Source organism: Rhinatrema bivittatum, chromosome 1 (genome assembly GCF_901001135.1).
Source record: "Rhinatrema bivittatum chromosome 1, aRhiBiv1.1, whole genome shotgun sequence".
Classification (NCBI taxonomy): Eukaryota; Metazoa; Chordata; class Amphibia; order Gymnophiona; family Rhinatrematidae; genus Rhinatrema; species Rhinatrema bivittatum.
In genome coordinates this window covers 645,036,553-645,062,093 of record NC_042615.1, presented here as the reverse complement: position 1 = coordinate 645,062,093, position 25,541 = coordinate 645,036,553, and the positions used below count along the sequence as shown (strand labels likewise).

The window sequence follows — 25,541 nt, the reverse complement described above, 5'->3', positions numbered from 1 at the left end:
TTTCCAGAGACATAAACAAGCCTTTCCTATGTCAATAGGTAGCTAATTTTTCAACAATGGAAGAGGATGACTTTGTGGAACCTGAAAAAATTGCAAAGAACTGGGAACAAATCATTCCACAGGACCAGAGGCGAAAACTGGAAGAGGAAGAAAAAGAGAGAGAACTTCAAGAAATTTACCTTCTTCCAAGAATGAGAAACTGTGCAAAACAGGTACTGTGTGGAATTCATCTAACTCAGACATTGTCCTTAACATTAAGCACATTGTGAGTTCTTGCGATGTTTGGTTTTCCTAATGTACACCTGTTTTCAGTTCAGAAAGGAGGAATGTAGGTCAAACTGAAAAGCAGAATGTACTGTCTTACCAACTGGATGGAGTGAAAGGTAAAATGTCTATTAATGGTATTACTGCAACATTACTTTGACATTAGTTAACAAAACTCTTCTAGCTTTTTGTTTTAATTTTGTCTTCAGGATGAAGATGAAAGACTGAGGGCTGTATCGTAGCTTTGTTTAATTTCTGCATATAATGCCATATTAAGTATATCTTTGTAGTAAAGTAGGGCATGTAATTCTTATATTTTCAGTATATAAGGTATACTGCAATTCTATTAACAATTTAAAATGTTTTCTAGGAGGGCATTAATCTTATACTTCAGTAGTTTCAAAATTATTGATCAAAAAGTGGAATGTGACTAAAGAATTGTCTAATAATAAAAAGCAAGACAGCCGTGCTGTTTGTTTTTTTGTTTTATTTTAAACTTAGAACAAAATTCATGCATTCATCTGTACAGTTTTGAATTTGAAAAAAAAAAATAACCAAATCTGTGGAATTGTGAGGAAATCAGTAAATATTGGAAAGAAATTACCCTTTTGATTAATAAGACTACCAATGCGAAAGTGATATTGGATCCTAAACAGGCACCATTAAATATCCCGAATGAAAATGACACTAAAATAAATCAATTATTAAATCAACTATATCTAGCTACATGGTGTGGAATAGCATGGTGCTGGAAAAAAACGAAAGCTCCAACTGTTCTTTTTGTGGTGCAGCGATTGAATTGTGTTTGTAAAATGTGTAGATTAATAGCTATAAAGCGCATGAGATGCAGACATTTAATTCCGTATGGAGGGATTATTTTGATTTGAATTCTTGATCAGGTAATGAATATTTTACATAATTGATCTTCAAACTGTTTTGCTCCTTAGTCTTGTGAGCTGAGCTTGTTAACTCCCAGCTCTTCATTATATGACCAAATACGGTGGTACATGGATATTACTTATACATTGCCTCAAAGATCTGCAGTTATTGCGGTGTTGACAATGATGTACAGAATGGAATGATTTTTCTACTGGATGTTAGCTTTATTATTATGTTTAACTGTGCTCTTTCTTTCTCTTTTTCTTTCTTGTTTGAATCTGTGCTGCAACATATGATGGGGAGGGGAGGAGGCCAGGAATCATTAAAGGGGGGAAATTTTCTATGAGATTTGTGTAAACTAGCGGAGGTCTTATTCATGGAAAATTATATTTAACTTGGATTGACATTTTATATTGTAAAATCTTTCTTTCAGAGAAGTTGGTTTTGTCATTTTGGTTACAATAAAAAAAATTTAAATTAGACATAAAAGAAAATCCATAAAATTGCATTATTATTTTATTGGCCCACTATTATAGAGCTTTCCTGAGCCTTGAACAAAAATGGTTCAGAAGCCTCTTTACACTTTTTTGGGTTCTTAATTATTATGTGAACTAGGAAGATGATTTATGCCTTTCTTAAACTGCAGATTGGTTTCAGTGGGAGCGAAAGTAGACGCAGTAGGAATAGGAGATACTCTGGGTCTGACAGTGATTCCATCCCGGAACGGAAACGACCAAAAAAACGGGGAAGACCACGGACCGTCCCAAGGGAAAATATCAAAGGCTTTAGCGATGCTGAGATTCGGAGGTCAGAAAAAGAATTTGCTACATATGAGCAATACATTGCTGCGTTTAAACTTTATCACTGTTTACAGATTTACAAGTACAAAAAATCTGACTTAACTGTTCAAAACTTTTAGAATGCAAAAGTTAATTATAGTGTTTCTTCATTCTTCCAATGGTTTTTAATCATTAGACTAAATGAAATGATTCACAGTTCAAACAATTTGTTTCTGTTTTACATATAGAGACTAATTTTCAAAAGCATTTACACACGTAAAACATAGTTTCCTTTTCAGCCAGCCAGATCAGTCCAGAATCATAGGTGATGTCTCCTAAACAGCAGAGGGAGACAGAGATTAACTGGTTTACTGACATCAATCCTTACAGGTGCCACTACTGACATCAGCCTGCCAGTATTCTCTGTCTCTAGCAGATGTCGGGCAACCATCCTGTGTTATGAGCTGAGGCCTGCTTAGGCCTGGTGAAGAAAATAGAAATTTGGATGTCAGCTCCTGAGATGAGTCTTGTACTCCCTTCCTCACTTGAGCGGAGCAAGTGGACCAGGGGGCTTATAGTTGTTGGAACAGAGGTTTTCCCAGTTGTGATTTCTGGACTTACTCCTCTACCTCCTCCCTCCCCATGCTTTTTCTCTCCTCTTCCACAGTCTTTCCTCTCAAAAATAAAGTGGTCCATATTCAAAAGCATTTAGCCGGATAACTGAGAAGTTATCCAGCTAAATGAAAATTTGGGCACTTATCCAGCTAAATTCTAGCTGTATAGTAGGTTATTGGGCTAGAATTTAGCTGGATAAGTTAGTGGTGTTTCAGAGGCGTAATTGGGCAGAATTGAGTTAGCCAGATAAGTTATTCAGAGTTAGCCAGATGATTTTTAATTATTTATTTGGATGTATTTATTAATCGCCTTCCCTGTATGTACCTAGATCAGTCCAGACTCCTGGGTTTTGCCGCCCCTCCAGCAGATAGAGACAGAAAAAATTTTACTGACACTGCCATATAACCTAGCGTGCCATCTGCAGTCCCTCCATATATTCTGTGTCTCCAGCAGATGGTAGATGTGCAATCCCTGCAGTCTGGAGAAAAAAAAAAAAGATCAGGGAGAACAGAATCTCAAATTTGTTGTTATCCTCCCAGGAGGTTGCTGGGCCCTGGTAGGGCTATCACTCCTGGTGATGAGGAGTATGAGCAGGGGGTCAGAGACCCTGGTTTGGTTCAATCTGTTGTCGCCCGGGGGTGTATAGCTGGTGGACCCAGTTCCCTCCACCCCCAAGAGAACAAACTGGAATCTGGCAGCTCTTCTGTCAGGGAAGTAATCTTTTTTTTTTTTTTTTTTGCCTTTTCTTATAGCTCAGTAAAGTTAGGGGAAAAAAAAAAAAAGAAAACAGTTTAAGCAGAGGAGAGGCAAGGTTGTTAGTGGCCGGGTAGGCTGCAGTGATCCTTGACAGGGCTGCATGGGGTTTCTTGGAGGCGACAGGGCTGCATGGGGGGTTCCTGGCGGTGGTGTTTCTCAGCCACACGGCATGGTGGAGCTGATTTTTGCCACACGGTCGGGCCTGGTGATGGGCGATGGCAGTGGCGATATGCGTGATGGTCGCACACTGGACTGTGCTTCCGCTGCCTCTCTGGGGGAGAGGACGGATCGGACCGTCAGACTAAATTGAAGTCTGGCCTTGCAAGTCAGCGCCCCCCTAACCGCCAGGTGCAGGAAAGGCGGCCATGCCAGACCAGCAGACAAAATCTACATCTGGCACGGGAATGCCTGGCAAGTCATCACCCCCTCCCCTGCCAGGCTCGGAAAAGCCAACCAGTTTGGACCGGAAAATTAAATCTAAATCTGATGCGGGAGCGCCTGGCAAGTCTGCTGCCCCTTCCCTGTGGGATGCAGGAATGGCGGCCATGTTGTCTGGGGCTGAAGGCCCGTCTGGGCTGTTTCGGGGGTATGACTAACTTTCCCTCCGCTATTGCTAGTGGGCCAGGGTATAATTTATGATAAAGACTCCATTTCCAGCGGGGAGTGGGATCCTTCTGGAGCAGAGTTGGAGGAGCCCGCTCTTTCTTCTCCAGGTTCGTCCTGCTTTTACATTGAGCATATTTGGTGCAAAAGGCAGCTGGGAAGCAAGCGGACCGTGTCAGAGGCCTAGTGCTTCGCAGCCTGCTAAGATGCCAGCAAGTTCTGGGGGTCCGGTTCCACGAGGGATTCCCAGGGTCTTCGGGATGAGGACAGTGACAGGTAGTGCGGATATTGGCTCCAATGAGTTGGACGGTGCTTTGTGGTTTCCTGCCTTTTTGGGCACTCCTGGGCTCGGCAACTATACGACTGAACCCAACAATAACTCGGATGCCCTGGACAAGAGGAATCTAATCAAGCGGGAGTGGACCTAGTCATGGATGACCTGAGGGGTCCAGCAAAAGCCTTCCCTTTTCTCAGGTCTGTGAGGAAGCTTGTGGTCAGGGAGTAGATCACTCCCAAAACAAGCCTCAGGGTAGGCCAGGCAATGAGTTATAGCCCTTGCCAGAGAACATGATTACATTGTTGCCAATTCCTGAGATGGATGCATCATTTTCTGTGGTCACCAAGAGTACCACCATACCTGTTGCTGGTTCAGCAGCGCTGAAGGACGTGCAAGATAAAAAGTTGGAGATTTATCTTGAGTGGATGTTTGTGGTATCTGAACTTGGCATTCGGGCTGCAGGGTGCAGGAGCTTCATGCAGAGAGCTAGTTTGCCCTGGGTTCAGATATTCTAGGCTACAAGGCCGCTATCTCCATCGGAGGTCAAACAGGCGGACTCTGAGGCAGCCTGTTATGTAGTGGATGCTCTGTATGACTAAAGGGCATAGGTTGCCAGAGGACAAGCCCAAAGGAAACAAGAATTCCTTTATAGGGTGGTCCCGGTTTCAGTTGTAGGCCTTCAGCAGTAGCTCAGAGGCAAGGAACCAGGAGACAGCAGTACTAGAACCAGCTCTTTCGAGGGGGCAGAAAATCTGACAGAGAAGGCCTCGACCAGGATTCCGGTGGAGCCAATTACTCCCAATGAAGTAAGCTTGGTCCAGTCCTCTTTCTCTGATTGGAGGGCTCTGATTCTATTTTTCAGGGAGTGGACTAAGACCACATCGGCCTGGTGGGTTTTCAAAATAGTAAAAGTATGAGGTGTGTTCGAATTCTTTCGTCCACTGCGGGACTTGTTTAAGGTTTTTCCTTGCACTCCGTTTGGCAAGAGGAAGGTGTTCTGGAAACCATGGATCAATTGCAAGCTATGGGAGCCATAGTTCCCGTTCCATTGGGGGAACAAGGGACATGAAGGTAGTTCATAGATTGCATGGTGCCAAAACAATGGAAGGATCTTTCCGTCCAATTTTGGATCTAAAGAAGGTGTATGTGGCTCTCGAGGTTCCTCATTTTTGAATAGAAACTGGACGACTGGCTCATTTGGGCAAAGTCGGGGGTCCACTGCAGACAAGCGTTTATCTGGTGCTGCAGCACTTGCGATCACTCAGCTGGATTGTGGATTGGTCCAAAAGTCATCCCATCCTATATCAAGTGATGGAATTTCTGGGAGCACACTTCGATAAGCTGAGAGAGGTTTTTTCTTTACAGAGGAGTGCATTGTCAAGTTGCAATTGGAAGTCTGCAGATTGTTGGAGAGTCAGGTGCCAAGGCTCTGGGATTTGCTACAGGTTCTCGGCTCCATGGCATCCATGTGGGAACTCCTGCCTTGGGTTTTTGCTCATATGAAACCTCTGCAGGCGGCATTTTCTTTCCCGGTGAGATCTGTTGTCAGAGTAGTTTCAGCTTCCACTGCCGCTTACGGAGTTAACCAGGTTCAGTCTCTTGTGGTGGCTTGGTTGGGACCCCTTGTGTCAAGGGGTGGACTTGGAACTTCCGGCGTGGACAGTGGTTACCACCGATGCCAGCCTCTCTAGTTGGGGAACTGTCTACTAACATCAATTGGGGCAAGGCCAGTGGATTGGCAGAAGAAGTGTCATAGTCTAACAGTTGCTTAGAGACTAGAGCAGTGTGGTTGGCACTGAGTGCATTTTTCCTCTTTTGAGCAGTCGTCCAGTCAGAGGCTTGTTTGACAATGCGACGACAGTGGCTTATATCAACCAGCATAGGGGTATCAAGAGTCCAGCAGTGGCTCAGGAAGCTCGGGAGTTGATCCACTGAGCAGTATCTGGAAAGAAGCTTTTCGGGAAAGGGGATGGAGATAGCATTTATGCACAGACTTTACATTTTCAAAAGTGTGCACATATACACTAATTTTCAAAGAGGATTTATGCAATATAAATCCACTTTGAAAATTCAGGCTAAAGTCTGTGTACTTTTTACACACAGACTTTAGCCCTAAGCACACTGTTATAAAATTACCCTCATAAAATGAAAGGTGTTTTTGTTCCTCAGTGGCATTTTACTAGGTTCTGTCTTAGTCTAAGGATGTAAAGGTTTGTCATATTACCTTTATTCAGCTTTCTCTGTTCCATTCTTTACCAGCAAGTTGATTCCTCAATGACTGTGTGCTGTAATGAAGAGGACCAAGTCTTTCCTCCAACTATAAATTTTATTTTTGTTTTTACTTCCATCACAACCATACAAACATTTCCATAATTATAGTTTTACTTGCTCCTTCTGGGAATAGCATTCAAGCTTTTATTAAAATTCATGAGCAATTACTGTACCTTCAGCTTTCCCTTATCCCCTATAGCCACTCCAGAACTATACTACTTAAGAATTGAATGCCATAAGGAATCAGTACTGCATAATCAGATCTAGTTGTTCAGTCATTGCTAGGATAAATTATAACTTTCTTGTCATGGTATTTTTAGTTTTCTATAGCACTTAATTACTTCAGGGCTCATCATTTATGACTTCTTTTGCAATACTTTAGACCCTACATGATTTCAATCTTTCCCTACCAACCAAATACTTTTTCATGCTTTCTTGAATTCTCTTATTGTGTTTACCCCCCACCTTAGTTAGGAGGGTGCTCCTTACCCATCTTTCTCTTAAAAAAAAAAAAAAAGTACTTATGTTGCTCCTAAATTTATCCCCTTTTGGTATACCATGATCCCTTGTTCTACATTTCCATTGAAAAATATTTGTCTCTTGTCCATTTTGTATACACCTGAGGTATTCGAATATCTGTTTAAATTTGAGATTGTCATCCAACAGAAATCTATTTAACTCTTTTGTTTTGTTTTAGCTGTTTAATATTTCCATTTAATCATAACATGACAGGCTCTGTTACAGTAATTATTTTTTTTTATTTACCTTTCATTCAGTCATTTGTATTCAACCATTCAGTATGGTTTTCTTTTTACTCTCTTAACAGGTTTATCAAGAGTTACAAGAAATTTGGTAGCCCTCTAGAAAGGTAATTTCAATAATCCTATTGGTTAGATTAGACTATAGATGGCAAATTCCACCCTTCTTTGCTGCAAACAGGTCCAATAGTAATTTTGAAATTAATATTCATGAAATGTAATTGCATACATTTGATCTGAGAATGGATTAAATACTATAGTTTTAACCTAGTAAAACAAATCTGTTTGTGGCATTTAGGGATTTTTCTTTATCATCCCTGTGTTAGACCATGTATTTGTGTTTAGTAAGTGTAGAAGACTTACATTTCAACTTTCTTGTCTCCTAAATATTTCTTTCTGGAAATCTATATAGATGGTCAAGTCCTTGATTCTTTTTTTCACATACTTTTGTTTTGTTACAGGTTAGATGCTATAGCTCGAGATTCTGAATTAGTTGATAAATCAGAGACTGACCTCCGACGTCTTGGTGAGCTCGTGCACAATGGCTGCATTAAAGCTTTAAAAGACAGCTCCTCAGGACAAGAAAGAGCAGGTAGGATACAACAAAAATATATGTAGTCTGTGTGAGAGATGGACAGACCTAATTTTTGTACTGAAATAATGAAATGTTTGTGTTTTCATGTTGACATGCTCATGACTGCTGCAGCCCTTCATATACAGCATAATCTGTAAAGAGGTGATGTATCACACTTGTAATTATGGTGCTGTGAGCCAGACATAACCTTTTCATCTCTTCTTCTCTTTTGCATCCTCTATCTTTATACCTCCCTCTACAGATAGCATGCCTAGTTTCTGGCGCCCCCTCATAGATCTGAGAACTAGGGAGGGAGAAATGTGTGCTTGGCGATGTCCTTTGGCCAGTAGGGGCTGGCAGACTATTATTATTATTTATAATTTTTTTTTATATACTAGCAGCATCTGTCTTCTTTCCCTTCTCCACAATTCCAAGCACACACTCTTTATGGCATACCTAAACTGGACTGGCTGCAAAAGACAGAGTTTTTGAACTTGAATGCCCCTCACCACAGAATGCAACTAGGTTCAACTTTAATGTCAGTGTTTTGAACCAAGAAAAATCCGATTGATATAATCTGTCTCTTCTGTATATAGGTTATGTTTGTGTTACTAGTGCATGAAATTAGGGAAAAGCTTATTCTCTGACAAGCAGGTATGAATTGGCCTGGCCATAACAAGTGGATGACATCTGATGACACTAACAGGGATCCAGCTCACAGAGGTCAATAAAGACTTTACGAAGCATGCATGGGAGTTCCAGTGCATGCGCACTGCCTCGTGAGCCCCTAATTCTTGCTTCATCCGAGTTACTGCATGGACCTATCCCAGTCTCTTTTTTTTGGCCTTCATGCTTTTTTATCTCCTCCAAGAGCAAGATGTCAACTTTCTCTCTGCACAGTAAATCACCATGGGAATCTTCCCTTCTCCTCCTCCCCCCACCCACATATCACCTGGCACTGGTTCCTGCATCCATCTCAGATCAGAGGTTGAGAAGGTGTATGGACATCTGTGGCATTGTGTGAGGCACTGAGAAGTGTACCTAAACATCATGAGGGACTTCCTTCAGGGCCATCCCCCTCATAGGCAAAGAAAAGATCGCTGCAGGGGTCAGCTAGAGTGAACGCCAAGGTGGCAGATGGCCTCAATTGTGTGGTCACATTGACTTCATGGCACGGAGCCATTTATTTTACACATATCCAGGACTGTCCAGGGCACCCTCCGTGTCATTGGCGCAAAGCTCGCATTCTAGGACTTAGTCAACACACTAGTCATAGTATACCAAGGTACATTCGATGGCACATAATCCCAAGAGTTCCACTGTTGGCACTGTAGCACGGAAAGAGGTGCTGCTGGTGCCATCCATGTACCAAGGTAGCATTCATGAAGAGTTGTTGATGCAACTGACACCAAATACCTCAGGGCCAGCAGCTGCTATGGCAACCAAGTTCCTCCTCAGCTTTACTGACAACCTTTCATGAAAATAAACTGATCTGGGTTTCTGAAGAAAATGTCTGCCCTCCAAATCCAGTGCAGAGGATCACCCTGCCAGTGGGAGCCCAGCTATTGAAATTAGTGAAGAATCCCTTTACCTCCATAAGCCCTGAAGATAGGAGAGAGAGATTAGACCTCTTCTGTCCAAGGAGGAAACTTTCCCACATTGTGGGGCCACTCAAAGTCTCATACTGGTACATAGTTCTCAAGAACTTCCAGCACTGGGAATAAGTCCTCACCATTCTCCTCCTCCAGGGGAGTCCTTTCACAAATCAGAAGAGGAAAACATAGGATCATTTCATTCTGAATTACTATTAAATGTTTCACACTTGGTCCAGTAGAGGTCTTCTACTCAATTGTCCTTATTATTGTCTGTGTCGTTGCTCAGTGTTCCCTCATCATCGGGGCAGGAGGAAGATTCCATGGGAATTCCTTCAGACCCCTGCCAGTGTACCTTTCCTCAGGGGGTCTTTGCTATTCCAAGTTTTTGGATAAGCTGGCAAAGACACTGTTCATTAGTATCAGAGCTATCCCATTAGTACCACAACTATCCCAGTTCACAAGCTCCTCAAAGACCTACAGATGAGGATGTGGCAGACATCAATATCATGCCTTTTGGTTGGCCGGAAGATAAAGTACATTGTTTAGGCTTCTCTAGGGATCAGGTGATCCAACTACTACACCACTCCATGGTGATGGAATCTGCAGAGCACACTTGTAATTACTCCATGTACTCTAGACATTTGGGGAAACATTGGAGATGTTTGGGGGAAAAGGCCTTTCAGAGTGCCCAGATTGTGGCTCACCAACTTGACATAGTGCAGTATTTGAAAGCTAAATCCTTTGATAGAATTGTCAGACAGAGCAAGTGGACTTCAGTCGAGCAATGGAGAAATGAGAGAAGCACCTCATCCATTCTGCTTACGAAGTGTTTGATACCATGCTCAGGACTTTTGCTGAATCAATAAGATCCCAAAGACTCACATGGTTGTGAGCAAGTAGCTTCAGAGAGAGTGTGCATGATTGTCTAGCAGATGTGCCCTGCACAGGAAATAACTTATTTGGCAATACTTTTTAAGAGATGGTGGCTCTAATTAAGGAGCATCAATCCACCTTACAGTTATTGTCAGCTGTGGTTGGGAACCAACTGGCCCCTGCCCAATCCAGTATTTTTCCTACAAGCATGCATTTTCCCAAATATATCTCTTCTGCTTTTCTTCAGCCTCACTGAGTTCTTCCCATTCTGCAGCAGTTGCATACTGAGTGCTGACAGAGGGAAAGGTATCAGCTTAAAGGCTCAGCAGTAGATGAAGTCTAAATCTGGGACCAGTTTTTGATGACTTTGAGAGCCATCTCCTCTGGTAGGGGGAAGTGTTCTGTCCTTCCTACCATAATGGCTCTATGTCACCAAGGACCAGTAAGTCCTGAAAATTGTAGAGTATGACTACCCCTTACACTTCTGTTTAGCTCAAGCCCTTCTCAGTCCACCCAGCTACAGCTGAAGGTGGAGTCATTCCTTGAACAGGAGGCAGTCAAACCTGTTTCTTCTCAGGAGTGTGGCCAGGGTTTCTATTCCCAATATTTCCTAATCCCCAAGAAGTTGGAGGGATTGAGATCTAACTGGACCTGCACAAACTCAACATGTTGTTAGTGTGGGAGAGGTTCAAGATGAACTCTCCAGATGATTCTTCCTTTCATTCGTCTCAGGGATTGGATGTGTGCTGTACACCTGAAAGGATGTACACTACCAATGCATGTAGCCCTGGATTAACCATTAAGCAAAATAAGCATGTGCACAGGCACCACAGAATGTTGGAAATTTGCATTTTTTCTGTTGTCCTCTAGTTATAAGTAAATAATTTGCTTATATTGCTTACTACTATTTAGTGTTAAATAAAAAAATTTTAAAACATTTATATTTAATATAGTTGTGGGGTCTGGTCTGGGTGATGGCCTGGAAGAACAATTAATTTTTAATCTTTTATTTCACCTTCAGCACATATTGCTTCTTAATATCTTGTCAGTTAAGCAATGGAAGGGCTGAGGAGGAACTGTTATTGGTTTGTACTTGGCTTCAGTTGACGTTAATCCGGCCCTAAATACAAAGTGCTACCCTTTGGCCTCTTACCAGCCCTGAGGGTATTCACAAAATGCCTTGCAATAGTGGTGGCACAGCTTTGTCAGCAGAGAGTCTGAGTTTTTCCTGAATGAATTGGTCACTGGCCCATTTCCATCAGGGGTTCTGAAGTCTCTCAAAAAGACCATGTAGCAACGCAGGGCCCTGTTTCAGAGAATTCAGTTCATAGGAGCTGGATAGACTCTTCAGGAAAAAGCTTTTCTCCCTGTCGAGAGTTGCATAGCTGATGGGCCTGTGAAGTACCTTTATTAATAGAACTGAACATCAGCAAAGTCCGTCTTGGCCCTTCTCGGACACATGACTTCTGTAGTGCATATAATTCCTGTGACTCATATGCACTTGTGAGACTTTGTCTAGCTTCCGAAGCTAATGGGTTCAGCTGTATTAGCCATCATTCAACCAAGTTTCTTTGACACCTGGGTTGAGAGTATCCCTTTAGTGGCAGATGAATCCAGAAATTTTAAAGCTGGGTGTCTCACTATGTGTTCTACCACATCAAGTAGATGTCTACTGACATTTCCACCAAGGGCTGGGGGTGCATACTGATGTGATGTGGACCCAAAGGTTGTGATTTCCAATGGAGAGGCATCTCCAGATCAGCCAGCTGAAACTGTGGTGCCATCTGTTATGCTGTAAGAGCTTTCTTTCATCTTTCGGTAATGAGAATCTTGATCCAGATGGAAAACCAAGTGGTCAAGTTCTACATAAAGAGGGAGATATTGGCTCCTATGCCCTTTGCCAAGAAGCCCTTTAAGTCTGGTCATGGGCAGGACATCACAATGCTTATCTCCAGGTCACCTACCTTTTAGGAAAGCAAAATACATGGCAGACCATCTCAGCAGAGTGTTAAGATTGTATGAGTGTCCCTAAACCTAGGGATCGTAGGCAACTTGTTCATTTGCTGGGGAAATGTAATTATCAACCTGCTCACCTCAGAGGACAACAGAAAGGTTGAAGTTCTGCTCTATGCATCTGAGCAGCTTCAAATCAGCTCCCAACACTTTTGTGCTAAACTAGATTGTTGATCTACTCTATACAAACCGACTTATTTCAAATGCCAGAACTGTCCAGAAGCTCCTTTGGGACAAGGCAAAGATAATCTTCCTAGCACCAGCCTGGCCACGACAAGTGTGTTATCCATATCTCGTTAGTCTGCCAGTTCAGTCTCCAGTTCCATTAGCAACACCTCTGACTCAGATCACAAAGGAGGAAGGCAGGCTTTGCTATCCAAGCCTGCTATCACTGGTCCTCACAGCATGAATTTTGAACGTGCAGTAATTTTCTCTTTGCCCCTTTTCAAAAAGGTGGAGGATGTTTGATTTTTGTCTAGAAGCTTCAACCAGAAAATCCTACAGTTTCAAATGGAAGAGGTTCTTGACTTAGACTAGAACCAGCTAGTTAGATCCCTTTTTTAATGACCCAAGAGACTTCTTTCAATATCTGATCTGTCTCTCGTCCTCAGGCCTAGCACCGCTTCAGCCAAAATGTATTTTGGATACATTGTGGTGAATCACCAGCAGGTGGAAGGGGCTTTGATCTCTTTACACCCTTTAATATCAAAGTTCATGAAAGGAGTGTGGGATTCCAAACCTGTAGTCAGTTAAACTCTAGTATTTTGGGACCTCAATTTCACCCTAGCTCATCTCATTAAACCTCCATTCAAACCTTTCACATTTGTGGGCTTGAAATTTCTCATGTGGAAAGGTGGTTTTTATTTTTCTTCTTGTGGCCGGCCATCACTTTGGCATAAAGAATAAAGTAACTACAGGCTCCGTAGTTTTGATATTCACCAAGCCTTTAGTTTTTTTTTAATAATAGGATGGCTCTACAAACTCACCCCAAGCTCTTCCTGAAAATGGTATCTGTTTCACATTAAACAAGCTGTTGAGCTTCCTACTGTAATTCTTTCCAAGACCACATGCTTATAAGAGAGAACAAGCTTTTCACTTTTTGGACTGTAAGAGAGTCCTGGCATATTATCTGAAGAGAACTGAACCTCACCATCAAGCTTCTCAGTTATTTCTGTCCTTAGATCCCAATAGTTGGTAGGAGTAGTTGCCAAATAAAGTGTCCAATTGGCTAGCAGACTGCATAGCGCACTGTTACATGTTAGCTGGCTTACAAACTCTGTCAAGGCTTGTCACCATAGCTTTCATTTGATATCAGTGGCTTCTCAGGGACATTTCTATTGAAAACATTTTCAAAGCTGCTACTTGGTCATCTATTCAATTCTTCATGTCCCACTACTGGCTGGACAGCGTGTCCTGAGAAGACAGTAACTTTTTGCACATCCTGTTTATCCAGTAGTCCACTCTCTGCTTGGTGGGCCAGGTTGTCTTTAAATATTTGCTCTGTTAACTCTCAGGTTGGGACTCCTCACGAATTATGGCTAATTTGTGCTTGCTTGTTGATGGAGAAAGCAAGTTTGCTTACCTGTAAACTAGGATGAATTAGTCATACTTAATACTCTGTCACCTGCCTGGAGAGTCAACTGTCTCTGTAAAGCTTAAGATGTCAATGTAATAAGTTGAGTATTAAAATTGTGCACTAAAATTCAGTGCACAGTTTCTTAACATGCAAGCTAATTTTATTTTTTAACACCGATGCAGTAAGATAATGGTATGTATTGCATTGAGAGATAAAAAAAATGTGCACAAACCGGAAGATATGCACAAATGCTTAGTGCACAGAAAAACATGATTTATGTGCATAAATCATATTTTATGCACAGAAAACATGATTTATGTGCACAACATATGCTTTCTGTACATATGATTTATGCACACAAAAAATGCTTTTTGTGCATAAATCATATTTCATGTGCAGAAAACATGATTTAAGCATATAAACCATGTTTTCTGCACATAAATTATGTGCTATGTGTAAATCTCAAGTAACTTAAGTTAGGAGCACAATTTTATGTTTCTAATTCATATTGTACTCCTCATTCATGTGCTCTTAACTTGAGTGCTGGGACCTGTACTCAGGATTTATATGCAGAAAATATACTTTGTGCACAAAAAAATGTTTTCCATGCAGAAACTCCTACTTACAGGTCTCAGCACAGGAACTCCAACTTCCACTGGTAAACTAACATTACCCATGGAAATTTTAGTCCACCTTGGACTACGAGTTAAGTTTCCAGCACTAAGCAAACACGAGGTAACCCAGCTCACTTCTCTGCATTGGGAGGTAATAGCTAATGTCTTATTTAGTCATATATTTATAGTCCACTGATCCACCAGTCTCAGCGGGTAACAACTCATAATCACAATAATCAAAACATAGTTATATCTGTACAAAACATAGAAAAGACAGTATTAAAAACACTCAAAATCCAGAAAAAAAATCATCTTGAAATAAAACAATCTAGAAATTTACCTCTTTCAGTTAATATATTAAGTGGAAAAGGGTAGGCTAAAATAAATATGCTTTTAGGAGCTTTCTAAATCGAATAATGTCATGTTCCAATCTAATCACCTCTGGAAGTAGAGCCCGCTCTGCCAAATATCCATTCCCTGGATTCTGATAAGTGGGTTATCTTAAGAAATGGTATTTCTAACAGTTTTGTTGATGAATGGAGCAGACACAAGGGAGAATATTTACAAACTAGAGCTTGATTACCAGGTGGAGCAAGATTATGAAGTTCCTTAAAAATGAGTGTGAGAATTTTAAATCGCACTCTCCATTCAACCGGAAACCAATGGAGACTGCCTTACACTGGAGTTATACAATCCCAAGGAGAGATATTGGAAATCAGATGTGCCGTGAAGTTTTGAATAGGTTGCAGAACTTTCACATGAGATTGTGATAGGCATAAAAACAACACATTCCCTGTACGTACCAGGATCAGTCCAGACTGCTGGGTTATGCCTCCCTTCCAGCAGATGGAGTCAGAGAAGACTGAAAAGGCACCCCCTATACATACCGGTGTGCCACCTGCGTCCCCTTCAGTATCTCTCTGACTCTAGCAGATGCAGAGGCATGACCTGCGGTCCTGATCCCTGTCAAAATTTTCAGATTGTATATATTTGACATGACCAGGTTTGGTATTTGTATTCTATTAACTTTTGACTAGATCAATTAAAAAAAAAAAAAAGACACAGGCAAGGCAGGGAGACAAGAAAGACACTTAGGATTTTCTATATTATATCTAAGGCAGGCAAGGCAGGGCATTGCCCTTAAGCATTTATACCCGGAGACTTTGGCTGCTAGCCCGGTGAGTGGGGAGAGTATTTACCAGTGGACCGGTCACTTTCTCCCCTCTTCTACCTTGCACCAGAGAAGGGTCATTCCTCTGGCCAGTGGGGTCACTGCCTATTTTAATAGACCAGAGACGCTTATTCCTCTGGTGGCTGTGACAGAAAAAAAAAAAGGGGGGGATAATAAAATACAGAGCAAGGTATTCTTTCAATTATCATTTTTATTCAGTGTCAGCACTTACGCCTGCCGCGATTTCCCGGGCCTCCGGAGGGGGTGGAATTCATTCACCCAGCTGAAAACAGTTCTGTCGCGCCTTTTTTATGCTGCGTGGTAACACTTGTGCGGCTTGTGGGGAGTCGGGGAGCCGGCTCTCCCGCAAGGATCTCTGCTCCCGCTGTCTTCCCGAGGGCGAGGGACCCTCGAGGAGGCTGATATCAGGGAGGAGCTCCCGTTCGCGCGGCGCATCGGAGGCGCTAGAAGCCAAGAGATTTAGGCCGGGCATGCTCGGGAAAGAAGCGGCGGCCATTTTGGCTGCATCGGGTGCCGATGCAGAGCAGCCCTGGGAGGAGGAGGAGATTCCTCCTCTCTCCCCGCCGGCATTAAGCCCCCAGAGGCAGCGCGATTTGCTCCCTATTGTGGCCCCTCCCTCGATTTTACCTCCGGAGGGTCCCTTAAAGAAACAACCCCCCTTTTCCTCCCAGTTTATTCTTTTAATGCATAAAGCCTACTTAGAGGCTGAAGCAGACTTAAATAATACAAGGGCTGCCCCAGCCAGACTTTTGAGTCCTGTTCCAAACCTGGGGGTTTCTGGGCCGAGGCTCCCTATGCCAGCTGTGGTTCTCAAGATTCCCAGATCCTCGGCACCTGCGGATCCTTTTCTTAAGGACCTGGCCAATCTGGATGTGAATGTTGATGTAGATACTGCTGCCCCAGTGGTGGGAGATGATCCGCAGGTGCTGCGCTTGTTCAGTAAGGAGGCATTGGATCCACTGATCCCTCATGTACTTCGAGAGCTGGAAGTTCCCCTCCCCCCAACGACCCTGGACCCCTCTCCGGGGGATTCAGTTTTGTCAGGGCTTCGACCTCCACCCCAAACATTTCCCTTTCATCAGAAACTTTTTCAGATTGTTTATAGGGAATGGGATTTGCCTGAAGCATCCTTAAGGGTCAGCAGAGCTATGGAAAAGCTCTACCCTTTACCTCAGAAATCTTTAGATCTCCTTAAGATCCCTCAGGTGGACTCGGCTGTTACGGCTATTGTCAAACACACGACAATTCCCGTGACTGGAGGAACAGCACTCAAAGATCTTCAGGATAGGAAATTGGAGATTTTACTTAAGCGTATTTTTGAGGTATCAGCTTTGGGGGTAAGGGCAGCTGTCTGTAGCAGTCTTATGCAGAGGGCGACCCTCCGCTGGATTCAACAATTACTCATATCTCAGGAACTTTCTGCGGCTGAGACTGAGTAGGCGAACCGCATGGAGTCGGCGGTCGCCTATATGGCTGACGCCTTATACGATCTCCTCAGGACTTCTGTGCGCACAATGTCCTCGGCAGTCTCAGCTAGGCGGCTATTGTGGCTCCGTCATTGGGCGGCGGATTCCACATCTAAGTCTCAGCTTGGTTCTTTTCCTTTCAAGGGTAAGCTGCTGTTTGGTGAACAGCTGGAGCAACTTATTAAAGACCTGGGAGACAATAAGGTTTACAAGCTCCCGGAGGACAAGCCCAGAGCTTCACGTTTTTCGGGCACCTTCCGGGGACATTTTTGGGGCCAATGCCGTTTTCGTGCTGGGAGGGGGGGCTTCCTTTACTTCCCGGCAGACACCTACCAGGTCTCAGACATGGGCGCATTCCTTTCGTGGCAGGCAATCTCAGCGTGGTGGTGCCTCCCACAGTTTCGCCTCTACTAAGCCTTCCCAATGAAGGGGCGCCGGTCCATTCCTCCGTTCCGATGATTGGGGGACGTCTATCCCTGTTTTACGAGGAATGGGTCAAGATAACTTCAGACCAGTGGGTTCTAGATATTATAAATCACGGTTACGCTTTGGATTTTGCTCGCCCACTTCGGGATTTTTTTCTGGTATCTCCATGCGGGCGTCAGGAGAAGCAACAGGATATTTGCCAGACGCTGTCTCGGCTGAAGGCGCTGGGAGCGATTGTCCCGGTTCCATCAGCCAAGCGTCGGACCGGTCGTTACTCCATTTATTTTGTGGTTCCCAAGAAGGAGGGGTCGTTCGGTCGATATTGGATTTGAAGAAAGTCAATCTAAAGTTGCGAATCCCACGGTTCCGAATGGAGACATTGAGGTCAGTTGTTGCGGTCGTCCACAAGGGAGAATTTTTGGCTTCTTTGGACTTAACGGAAGCTTATCTTCACATAGGTATACAGGAGCACCATCAAAGGTTTCTGTGGTTCATGTTGCTAGGAGAGCATTACCAGTTCCGCACACGTCCCTTTGGCCTGGCAACGGCCCCACGCGTGTTCACCAAGGTGATGGTGGTCATGGCGGCAAGTCTTCGGAGGGAAGGGATGTTGGTGCATCCCTACCTGGACGACTGGCTCATTCGAGCAAAATCGGAGGATCTTTGCACGGCAGCAATAGAGTCGGTCTTGAATCGCCTGCATTCTCTGGGCTGGGTCATCATCTTTGCCAAGAGTCACCTGATTCCGTCACAAGTACTGGAATTTCTGGGAGCGAGCTTCGAAATAGCTGTGGGGAAAGTTTTCCTGCCACTCGTGCGAATGGAGAAGTTGATGACCCAGGTACAGCACCTGTTGGACCTACCTTTGCCAATGGTGTGGGATTATTTACAGGTTCTTGGTTCTATGGCGTCTACCCTGGAGTTGGTACCATGGGCTTTTGCTCATTTGCGACCGTTACAGAGAGCACTTCTCTCTCGTTGGGACCCCAAGTCGGAGGAGTTTCATCTGCCCTTGCCATTACTGGAGCCAGCGAGGTCCAGCCTAGAATGGTGGTTGGTTCCACATCACTTACTGCATGGTGTAGACCTGGAAACTCCCCAATGGATCATAGTCACAACAGATGCCAGCCTAACAGGTTGGGGAGCGGTCTGTAAGTCCCGATCAACTCAAGGCAATGGTCCCTAGTCCAAGCCCAGTGGTCCATAAATCATCTAGAAACAAGGGCAGTCAGGTTAGCGCTGCGCCAATTTCTGCCCCTTGTTCGACACCGAGCGGTTCGGATACTCTCCGACAATGCAACCACCGTTGCTTACATCAACCATCAGGGAGGTACCAGGAGTCGCCCGGTAGCCTCCGAAGCGGACCAGTTGATGGCTTGGGCGGAACGCCACCTGTCCCGCGAGGCATATAGCCGGGGTGGACAACATTCAGGCGGATTTCCTCAGCAGGCAGTGGCTAGACCCCGGAGAATGGGAACTGTCCGACGAAGCGATGCAGCTCGTCACACGCCGGTGGGGAATCCCTCAGTTGGACCTGATGGCGACTCTCTTGAACACCAAAGCGGCCTGTTTTTTCAGCCGCAGAAGAGAGCATGGGTCAGAAGGCATGGATGCTCTGGTCCTACCGTGGCCTCTAGACATTCACCTATACGTGTTTCCCCCGTGGCCCTTGGTGGGCAAGATTCTTCAGCGCATAGAATATCACAGGGGGCCACCATTCTGGTGACCCCGGAGTGGCCAAGGCGACCGTGGTTTGCGGATCTGATCAACCTAAAGGTGGTCGGACCTCTACGGCTGGGTCCTCTACCGAATCTGCTGCACCAAGGTCCAGTATTTTTCGATCAGGCGGATCGCTTTTGTCTAGCGGCTTGGCTTATGAGAGGAGGCAATTAAGGAAGAAAGGATATCCCGAAGTGGTCATTACTACTCTTTTGAGAGCTCGGAAGACATCTACATCTCTTACCTTTGTTAGAGTGTGGAAAGTGTTTGACTCCTGGTGCAGTGGGTTGAAGGTGTCCCCACAAAAGGCCACCATAATTCACATTCTCGCTTTCCTTCAGGACGGTTTAAAGAAAGATTTAGCCTATAGTTCGCTTAGAGTGCAGGTGGTGGCGTTAGGCTGCTTACAAGGTAAGATTGAAGGGTCCTCCAATGCATGTCATCTGGATGTTGTTAGTTTTTTGCGAGGAGCTAAACATTTGCACCCACCGATACGGGCTGTTTGCCCTTCATGGAGTCTGAATTTGGTACTCCACGGGCTTTGTACTGATCCGTTTGAGCCTATTAAGCAAGCCACATTGAAGGATTTGACTCTTAAGATGATTTTTCTTGTAGCTATTTGTTTGGCTAGGCATATATTCGAACTCCAGGCTTTGTCGTGTAGAGAGCCATTCCTATGCATTTCGGACTCTGGCATCTCTCTTCGTACAGTGCCTTCCTTTCTCCCGAAGGTAGTCTCGAATTTCCATGTCAATCAGTCTGTGGAGTTACCAGCTTTCCCAGAGGTGGATAAGAATTCACCTCAGGGTCAGGAGATGCGGAAGCTGGATGTCCGGGTTCTACTTCGCTACTTGGAAATTACTAATCCTTTTCAACTGTCTGATCATCTCTTCGTTTTATGGAGCGGTCCGAAGAAAGGGTGTAAGGCTTCAAAAGCCACCATTGCCCGCTGGTTAAAGGATGCTATTGCTTCCATGTACATATGTCTCGGACGTCCAGTGCCGGATGGGCTTAAAGCTCATTCTATCCGATCCCAAGCAGCGTCGTGGGCTGAGAGCCAATGCGCTTCTCCTCAAGAAATCTGCAGGGCAACGACTTGGAAATGGTTGCACACTTTTGCTAGACATTATCACTTAGATGTCTGAGCTCCGGATGTTGATTCCTTTGGCAGCAGTGTGCTTCGAGCGGGACTCTGAGTCCCACCCCATTTTGGACAGCTTGTGTACATCCCAGCAGTCTGGACTGATCCTAGTACATACAGTCTCATAAGGTAGTCGTGCAATTTATCACAATCTGCTTGTGATTTAACTATTCTGAATAATTGTGTTTATCTGAACATTTGATCACCTTACTCATTGTACTTCTTTCCAGATCATTTATAAATATATTAAAAAGCACCGGTCTAAGTACAAATTCCCGAGGCACTCCACTCTTTTCCTTTTTTCCACTGTCAAAACTGACCATTTAATCCTACTTTCAGTTTCCTGTCTTTTAACCAGTTTGCAATCTACAACAGAAATTGACCCCTATTCCATAACTTTTTAGTTTTCTTAGAAGCCTCTCATGAGGGACTTTGTCAAATGCCTTCTGAAAATCCAAATACGCCACATCTACCGGTTCAGCTTTATTCACATGCTTATTCACCCCTTCAAAAAAAGTAGCAGATTTGTGAGGCAAGACTTCCCTTGGGTACATCCATGCTGGCTGTGTCCCATTAAATCATGTCTGTCTATATATTCTATTATTTTATTCTTTATAATAGTTTCCACAATATTTCCCAACACTGAAGTCAGGCTTTCTTTTCTATAGTTTCCCAGATCACCTCTGGAGCCCTTTTTATTTTTCAGGGTTACATTGGCCACCTTTCAGTCTTCAGGTACAATGAATGATTTTAATGATAGGTTACAGATTACTTGTAATAGGTCTGAAATTTCAGTTTTTAGTTCTTTCAGAACCCTGGGATGTATACATTCCGTTCCAGATGATTTGTTTCACTTCAGTTTGTCAGTCTGACCTACTATATCTTCCAGACTTACCATGATTTGGGTCAGTTCATCTGAATCATCACCCTTGAAAAATGTCTTCAGAATGGGTATCTCCCCATCCTCCTCCTCAGTAAATACCAAAGCAAAGAATTAATTTAGTCTTTCTGACAGGACAAGCAGGATGGTAGTCCTCACATATGGGTGACATCACAGGATGGAGCCCAATCACGGAACACTTTTGTCAAAGTTTCTAGAACTTTGACTGGCACCTACTGGGCATGCCCAGCATGGCACTAAGCCTGCAGCCAGCAGGGGTCCCCCTTCAGTCGTCTTTTTTCCGTGCAGCAGTAGCCACGCTGGTTAAGGAGCTCCACAGAGATTCCTGACAGGAATTTTCCTCACGGAATTACTAAAAACTTCTATACCCCACAGGGGTCCCTCCTTCGAATATTTGACTCCGCGGTACTCCGGTAAGTTTTTACCCGTTTTTGGTCGATTCCCGTCAAGTTTGGCCCTCGCGGCCTACTGGCCGTCGACCGTACCGCGGCTAAATTTTTCAAAGGCCATGGCATCGGGGTTCTGTCTGTGCCCGGACTGTACTCGCACCATGTCCATAACAGACCCGCATAAAGTCTGTGTAATGTGTCTCGGGTGCGAGCATGATGTCCTGACTTGCACCAAATGTGCCTTAATGACACCAAAAGGTCGCAAGGCCAGAATGGAGAAAATGGAACTTATCTTCCATTCTCAAACTCCGACGCCGTCTGTTGCATCGATGTTGTCTGAACTGGCACCGTCCACTTCATGCCAGTATCGGCCACCGGCCGATGACCGTCCGGTGTCGACGACTTCTTGGCCTTCAACTACCTCTACTCCCCCTCTGGACCGAGGGGATCGTAGAGAAAAACATCGGCATCAACACCCGAAGTCTCGGACCATCAATGAAGGAAAATCATCGACCTCGCCATCGTCCAAGCCGCCATCGAAGAAACCCCATCCAGAAAAGGCACTGACCCTTTTTGTGACCGGGTCACTGAGGCAACCCTCACCCGGACGGGTATCAGGAGCCGCGACTCCGCCTTTAACGGTAGACCCTCCGGTTATGCCTCTGCCTCCTTCTTCCCTTCCAGAGCCGGGGCTGCTTGCTCCAGGTCTCCGTGAAGAACTGGACCAGATGGTTCAGGAGGCCATCGATAAGGCGATGCACAGACTCCAAGGTCCCCCGAAACTGAAATCGGTGCTGGTCGCGGAACCGACCATCAATCCCATTCCGGCAGCACTGGCACCACTGCTGTCGAAGATGGAAGTGCTCATAGCCGCTTTTCCTCCGATGGATCCTGGGACACGATGCCTCCAGTGCCTTTCCTGCTTACCCTGTCATCGGGAGGGGAAACACGGTTCCGCATCCCTCCATCAGGAGTCCTTCCGATGCCTCAACTATCGATGCCGATGCGCCCATCGGCGCCACCGATCCATCCATCGACGCCCTCGATGCCTTCATCGGTGCCTCCAGTATTTCCCTCGATGCCTTCAGATCCTAGACCAGGACCTTCAGGAATACCATCGTCCCGTCCTCAGGTTCCTCCAGGGACAGCTGCTGATCCCTATGACACCTGGACTGACGATTCATCTCAGGACACCAATGATTTACCATCGCCACCTTCTCCTACTGAAAGTAGGAAGCGTTCTCCTCCAGAGGACTTGTCCTTCATAAATTTTGTGAAGGAAATGTCTGAATTGGTTCCCTTCCAATTACAGACTGAGCAAGATGATAGGCACCAAATGATGGAGCTGTTAAAATTCCTGGATCCTCGCAAGGAAATAACCTCCATCCCTATTCACCAGGTTCTTTTTGGATCTCCTCAAAAAGAACCTGGGAACACCCTGGTTCTGTTGCTTCAGTCAACAGAAAAGCTGATACCACCTATCTGGTCCAGTCAGCCCCAGGATTCCAGAAACCTCAGCTGGATCACCAATCTGTGGTTGTAGAATCTGCCCAAAAGAGGACAAAAAGATCAAAACCCCACTCTTTCTTTCCCCCAGGTAAGGAACAGAAATTCCTGGATGCCATTGGCCGGCGTGTCTTCCAGGGATCAATGCTTATCTCTCGGATTGCCTCCTACCAGCTGTATATGACCCAATACAACAGGGTCTTATTCAAGCAGATACAGGACTTTGCAGAGTCCCTGCCTCAGCAATTCCAGGAACAGCTTCAAATCCTGGTACACAAGGGTTTCGAGGCAGGGAAGCATGAAATAAGATCCTCATATCTTCTACACCGCTTCCAGGGTATCTGCAGCTGCTATTTCAGCAAGAAGATGGGCCTGGCTTAAGTCTTCGGACTTGCGCCCTGAAGTACAAGACAGATTATCTGATCTGCCCTGCAAAGGAGACAATCTGTTTGGCGAACAGATTCAGCGGACGGTGGCGGAACTCAAGGACCATCATGAGACCCTTCGCCAGATCTCTCTGATGCCCTCTGAGTATTCCTCCAAACAGCCTTTCAGGAAGGATACTAAAAAGTCATTCTTCCATCCAAAGAAGTCCTATCCACCACCGTCTAGAACTCATTCCACAAGGCCTTTCCAAAAGGCCCAGTCTCATCAATCGCAGAAACAAAAGCTGCAGGCGGCTCCTCAGCCGGGCCCTGCTTTCGGCTTTTGACTCCTGCATAGAGAGCAGCAGCCAGTTTCCACTGCCTCAAATACCAGTGGGAGATAGATTGTGCATTTCAACAACAGGTGGCACACGATCACCTCAGACCAGTGGGTCCTTGCCATAATCTCGCAAGGTTATCACCTGAACTTTCTCTCCATCCCACCAGACTCCCCACCTCTACCGACGTGGAGAACATCCAACCACTCACTTCTCCTGGAGCAGGAGGTCTCCCTCCTCCAGTCCAGAGCAATAGAGCCAGTGCCCTACTCCCAACAAGGCCTAGGATTCTATTCCCGGTACTTTCTAATCCCCCAAAAATCAGGCGGAGTTCGTCCAATTCTGGACCTATGCGCCCTCAACAAGTACCTCCACCGAGAAAAGTTCAAGATGGTGACCTTGGGTTCCCTCCTTCCTCTTCTGAAAAAAGGAGGCTGGCTCTGCTCTCTCAATCTCCAAGACGCATACACACACATTACGATAACTCCATCTCATTGCAGGTTCCTGAGATTTCTGGTAGGCCCCAAGCACTATCAGTACCGATTGCTACCATTCGGCCTGGCATCTGCACCACGAGTCTTCACCAAGAGCCTCATAGTAGTAGCAGCCATCCTCAGGACTCAAGGTGTTCACATCTACCCCTATCTAGATGATTGGTTGATCAGGGCTCCCACTCAGTAAGCTGCTCTGTCATCCCTATGTCTTACTTTACACACTCTGATTTCGCTAGGATTTATTGTCAACTATGAGAAAATCCTGCTTAGTTCCATCTCAAACTTTGTCCTTCATAGGGGCAGACTTGGACACCCTTCAAGCAAAGGCATTTCTGCCTCTACAACGAGCTCTCACTCTCATTTCTCTTGCACCCCACTACAGTCTCAGCACCACTCGACTGCACGCCACTTCTTCATCCTGCTGGGACACATGGCATCCTCAGTACAGGTTACCTCAATGGCCCGCTTGGCCATGAGAGTCATGCAGTGAACGCTAAGGTCACAATGGATTCAGTCCGTCCAACCTCTATCAATCATTGTCCACATCACCCACCCACTTCGTCAGACTCTAGCCTGCTGGAAAAATCAGATCAATCTCCTCCAAGGCCTACCCTTCCAGGCTCCATACCCTCAAATAATTCTCACCACCGATGCTTCCAACCTTGACTGGGGAGCTCATGTCGCCAATTTGCAGACACAAGGAGCTTGGTCTCCAGAGGAAGCCAAACACCAAATCAAATCAATTTCCTGGAGCTGTGAGCAATCAGATATGCTCTCAGGGTATTTCAGGATCACCTTTCCAACCAGGTCATCCTGATTCAGATGGACAACCAGGTGGCCATGTGGTACATCAACAAACAGGGAGGGATGGGCTCCTACCTACTGTGTCAGGAATCTGCGCAGATATGGGCGGAGGCCCTCTCCCATTCGATGTACCTCAGGGCCACCTACTTGCCGGGAGTGGACAATGTGTTGGCAGACAAGCTGAGTCGCGCCTTTCAACCACACGAGTGGTCCCTCAACCCCACAGTGGCGGACTCAATATTCCAACGTTGGGGTTATCCTCACATAGACCTCTTTGCATCACCTCAAAATCGCAAAGTAGAGAACTTTTGCTCTCTCACTCGCAGCCAACACTCTTAGCCAAGAGATGTATT

At 45.0% G+C, this 25,541-nt stretch overlaps 1 protein-coding gene across 4 annotated transcripts in view; it reads left to right on the top strand.

Annotated features, from left to right (window-relative positions):
* The window catches only part of LOC115073851 (chromodomain-helicase-DNA-binding protein 1-like), a 346,258-nt gene that overhangs the window by 196,056 nt on the left and 124,661 nt on the right, over nucleotides 1-25,541 (top strand). For all 4 annotated transcript variants that reach the window (XM_029572735.1, XM_029572754.1, XM_029572763.1 and 1 more), the window contains 4 exons: nucleotides 39-212; nucleotides 1,790-1,950; nucleotides 7,271-7,312; nucleotides 7,664-7,794. In XM_029572735.1, coding sequence (XP_029428595.1) covers nucleotides 39-212; nucleotides 1,790-1,950; nucleotides 7,271-7,312; nucleotides 7,664-7,794 — 508 coding nt within the window. The remainder of the gene's footprint in view (nucleotides 1-38; nucleotides 213-1,789; nucleotides 1,951-7,270; nucleotides 7,313-7,663; nucleotides 7,795-25,541) is intronic.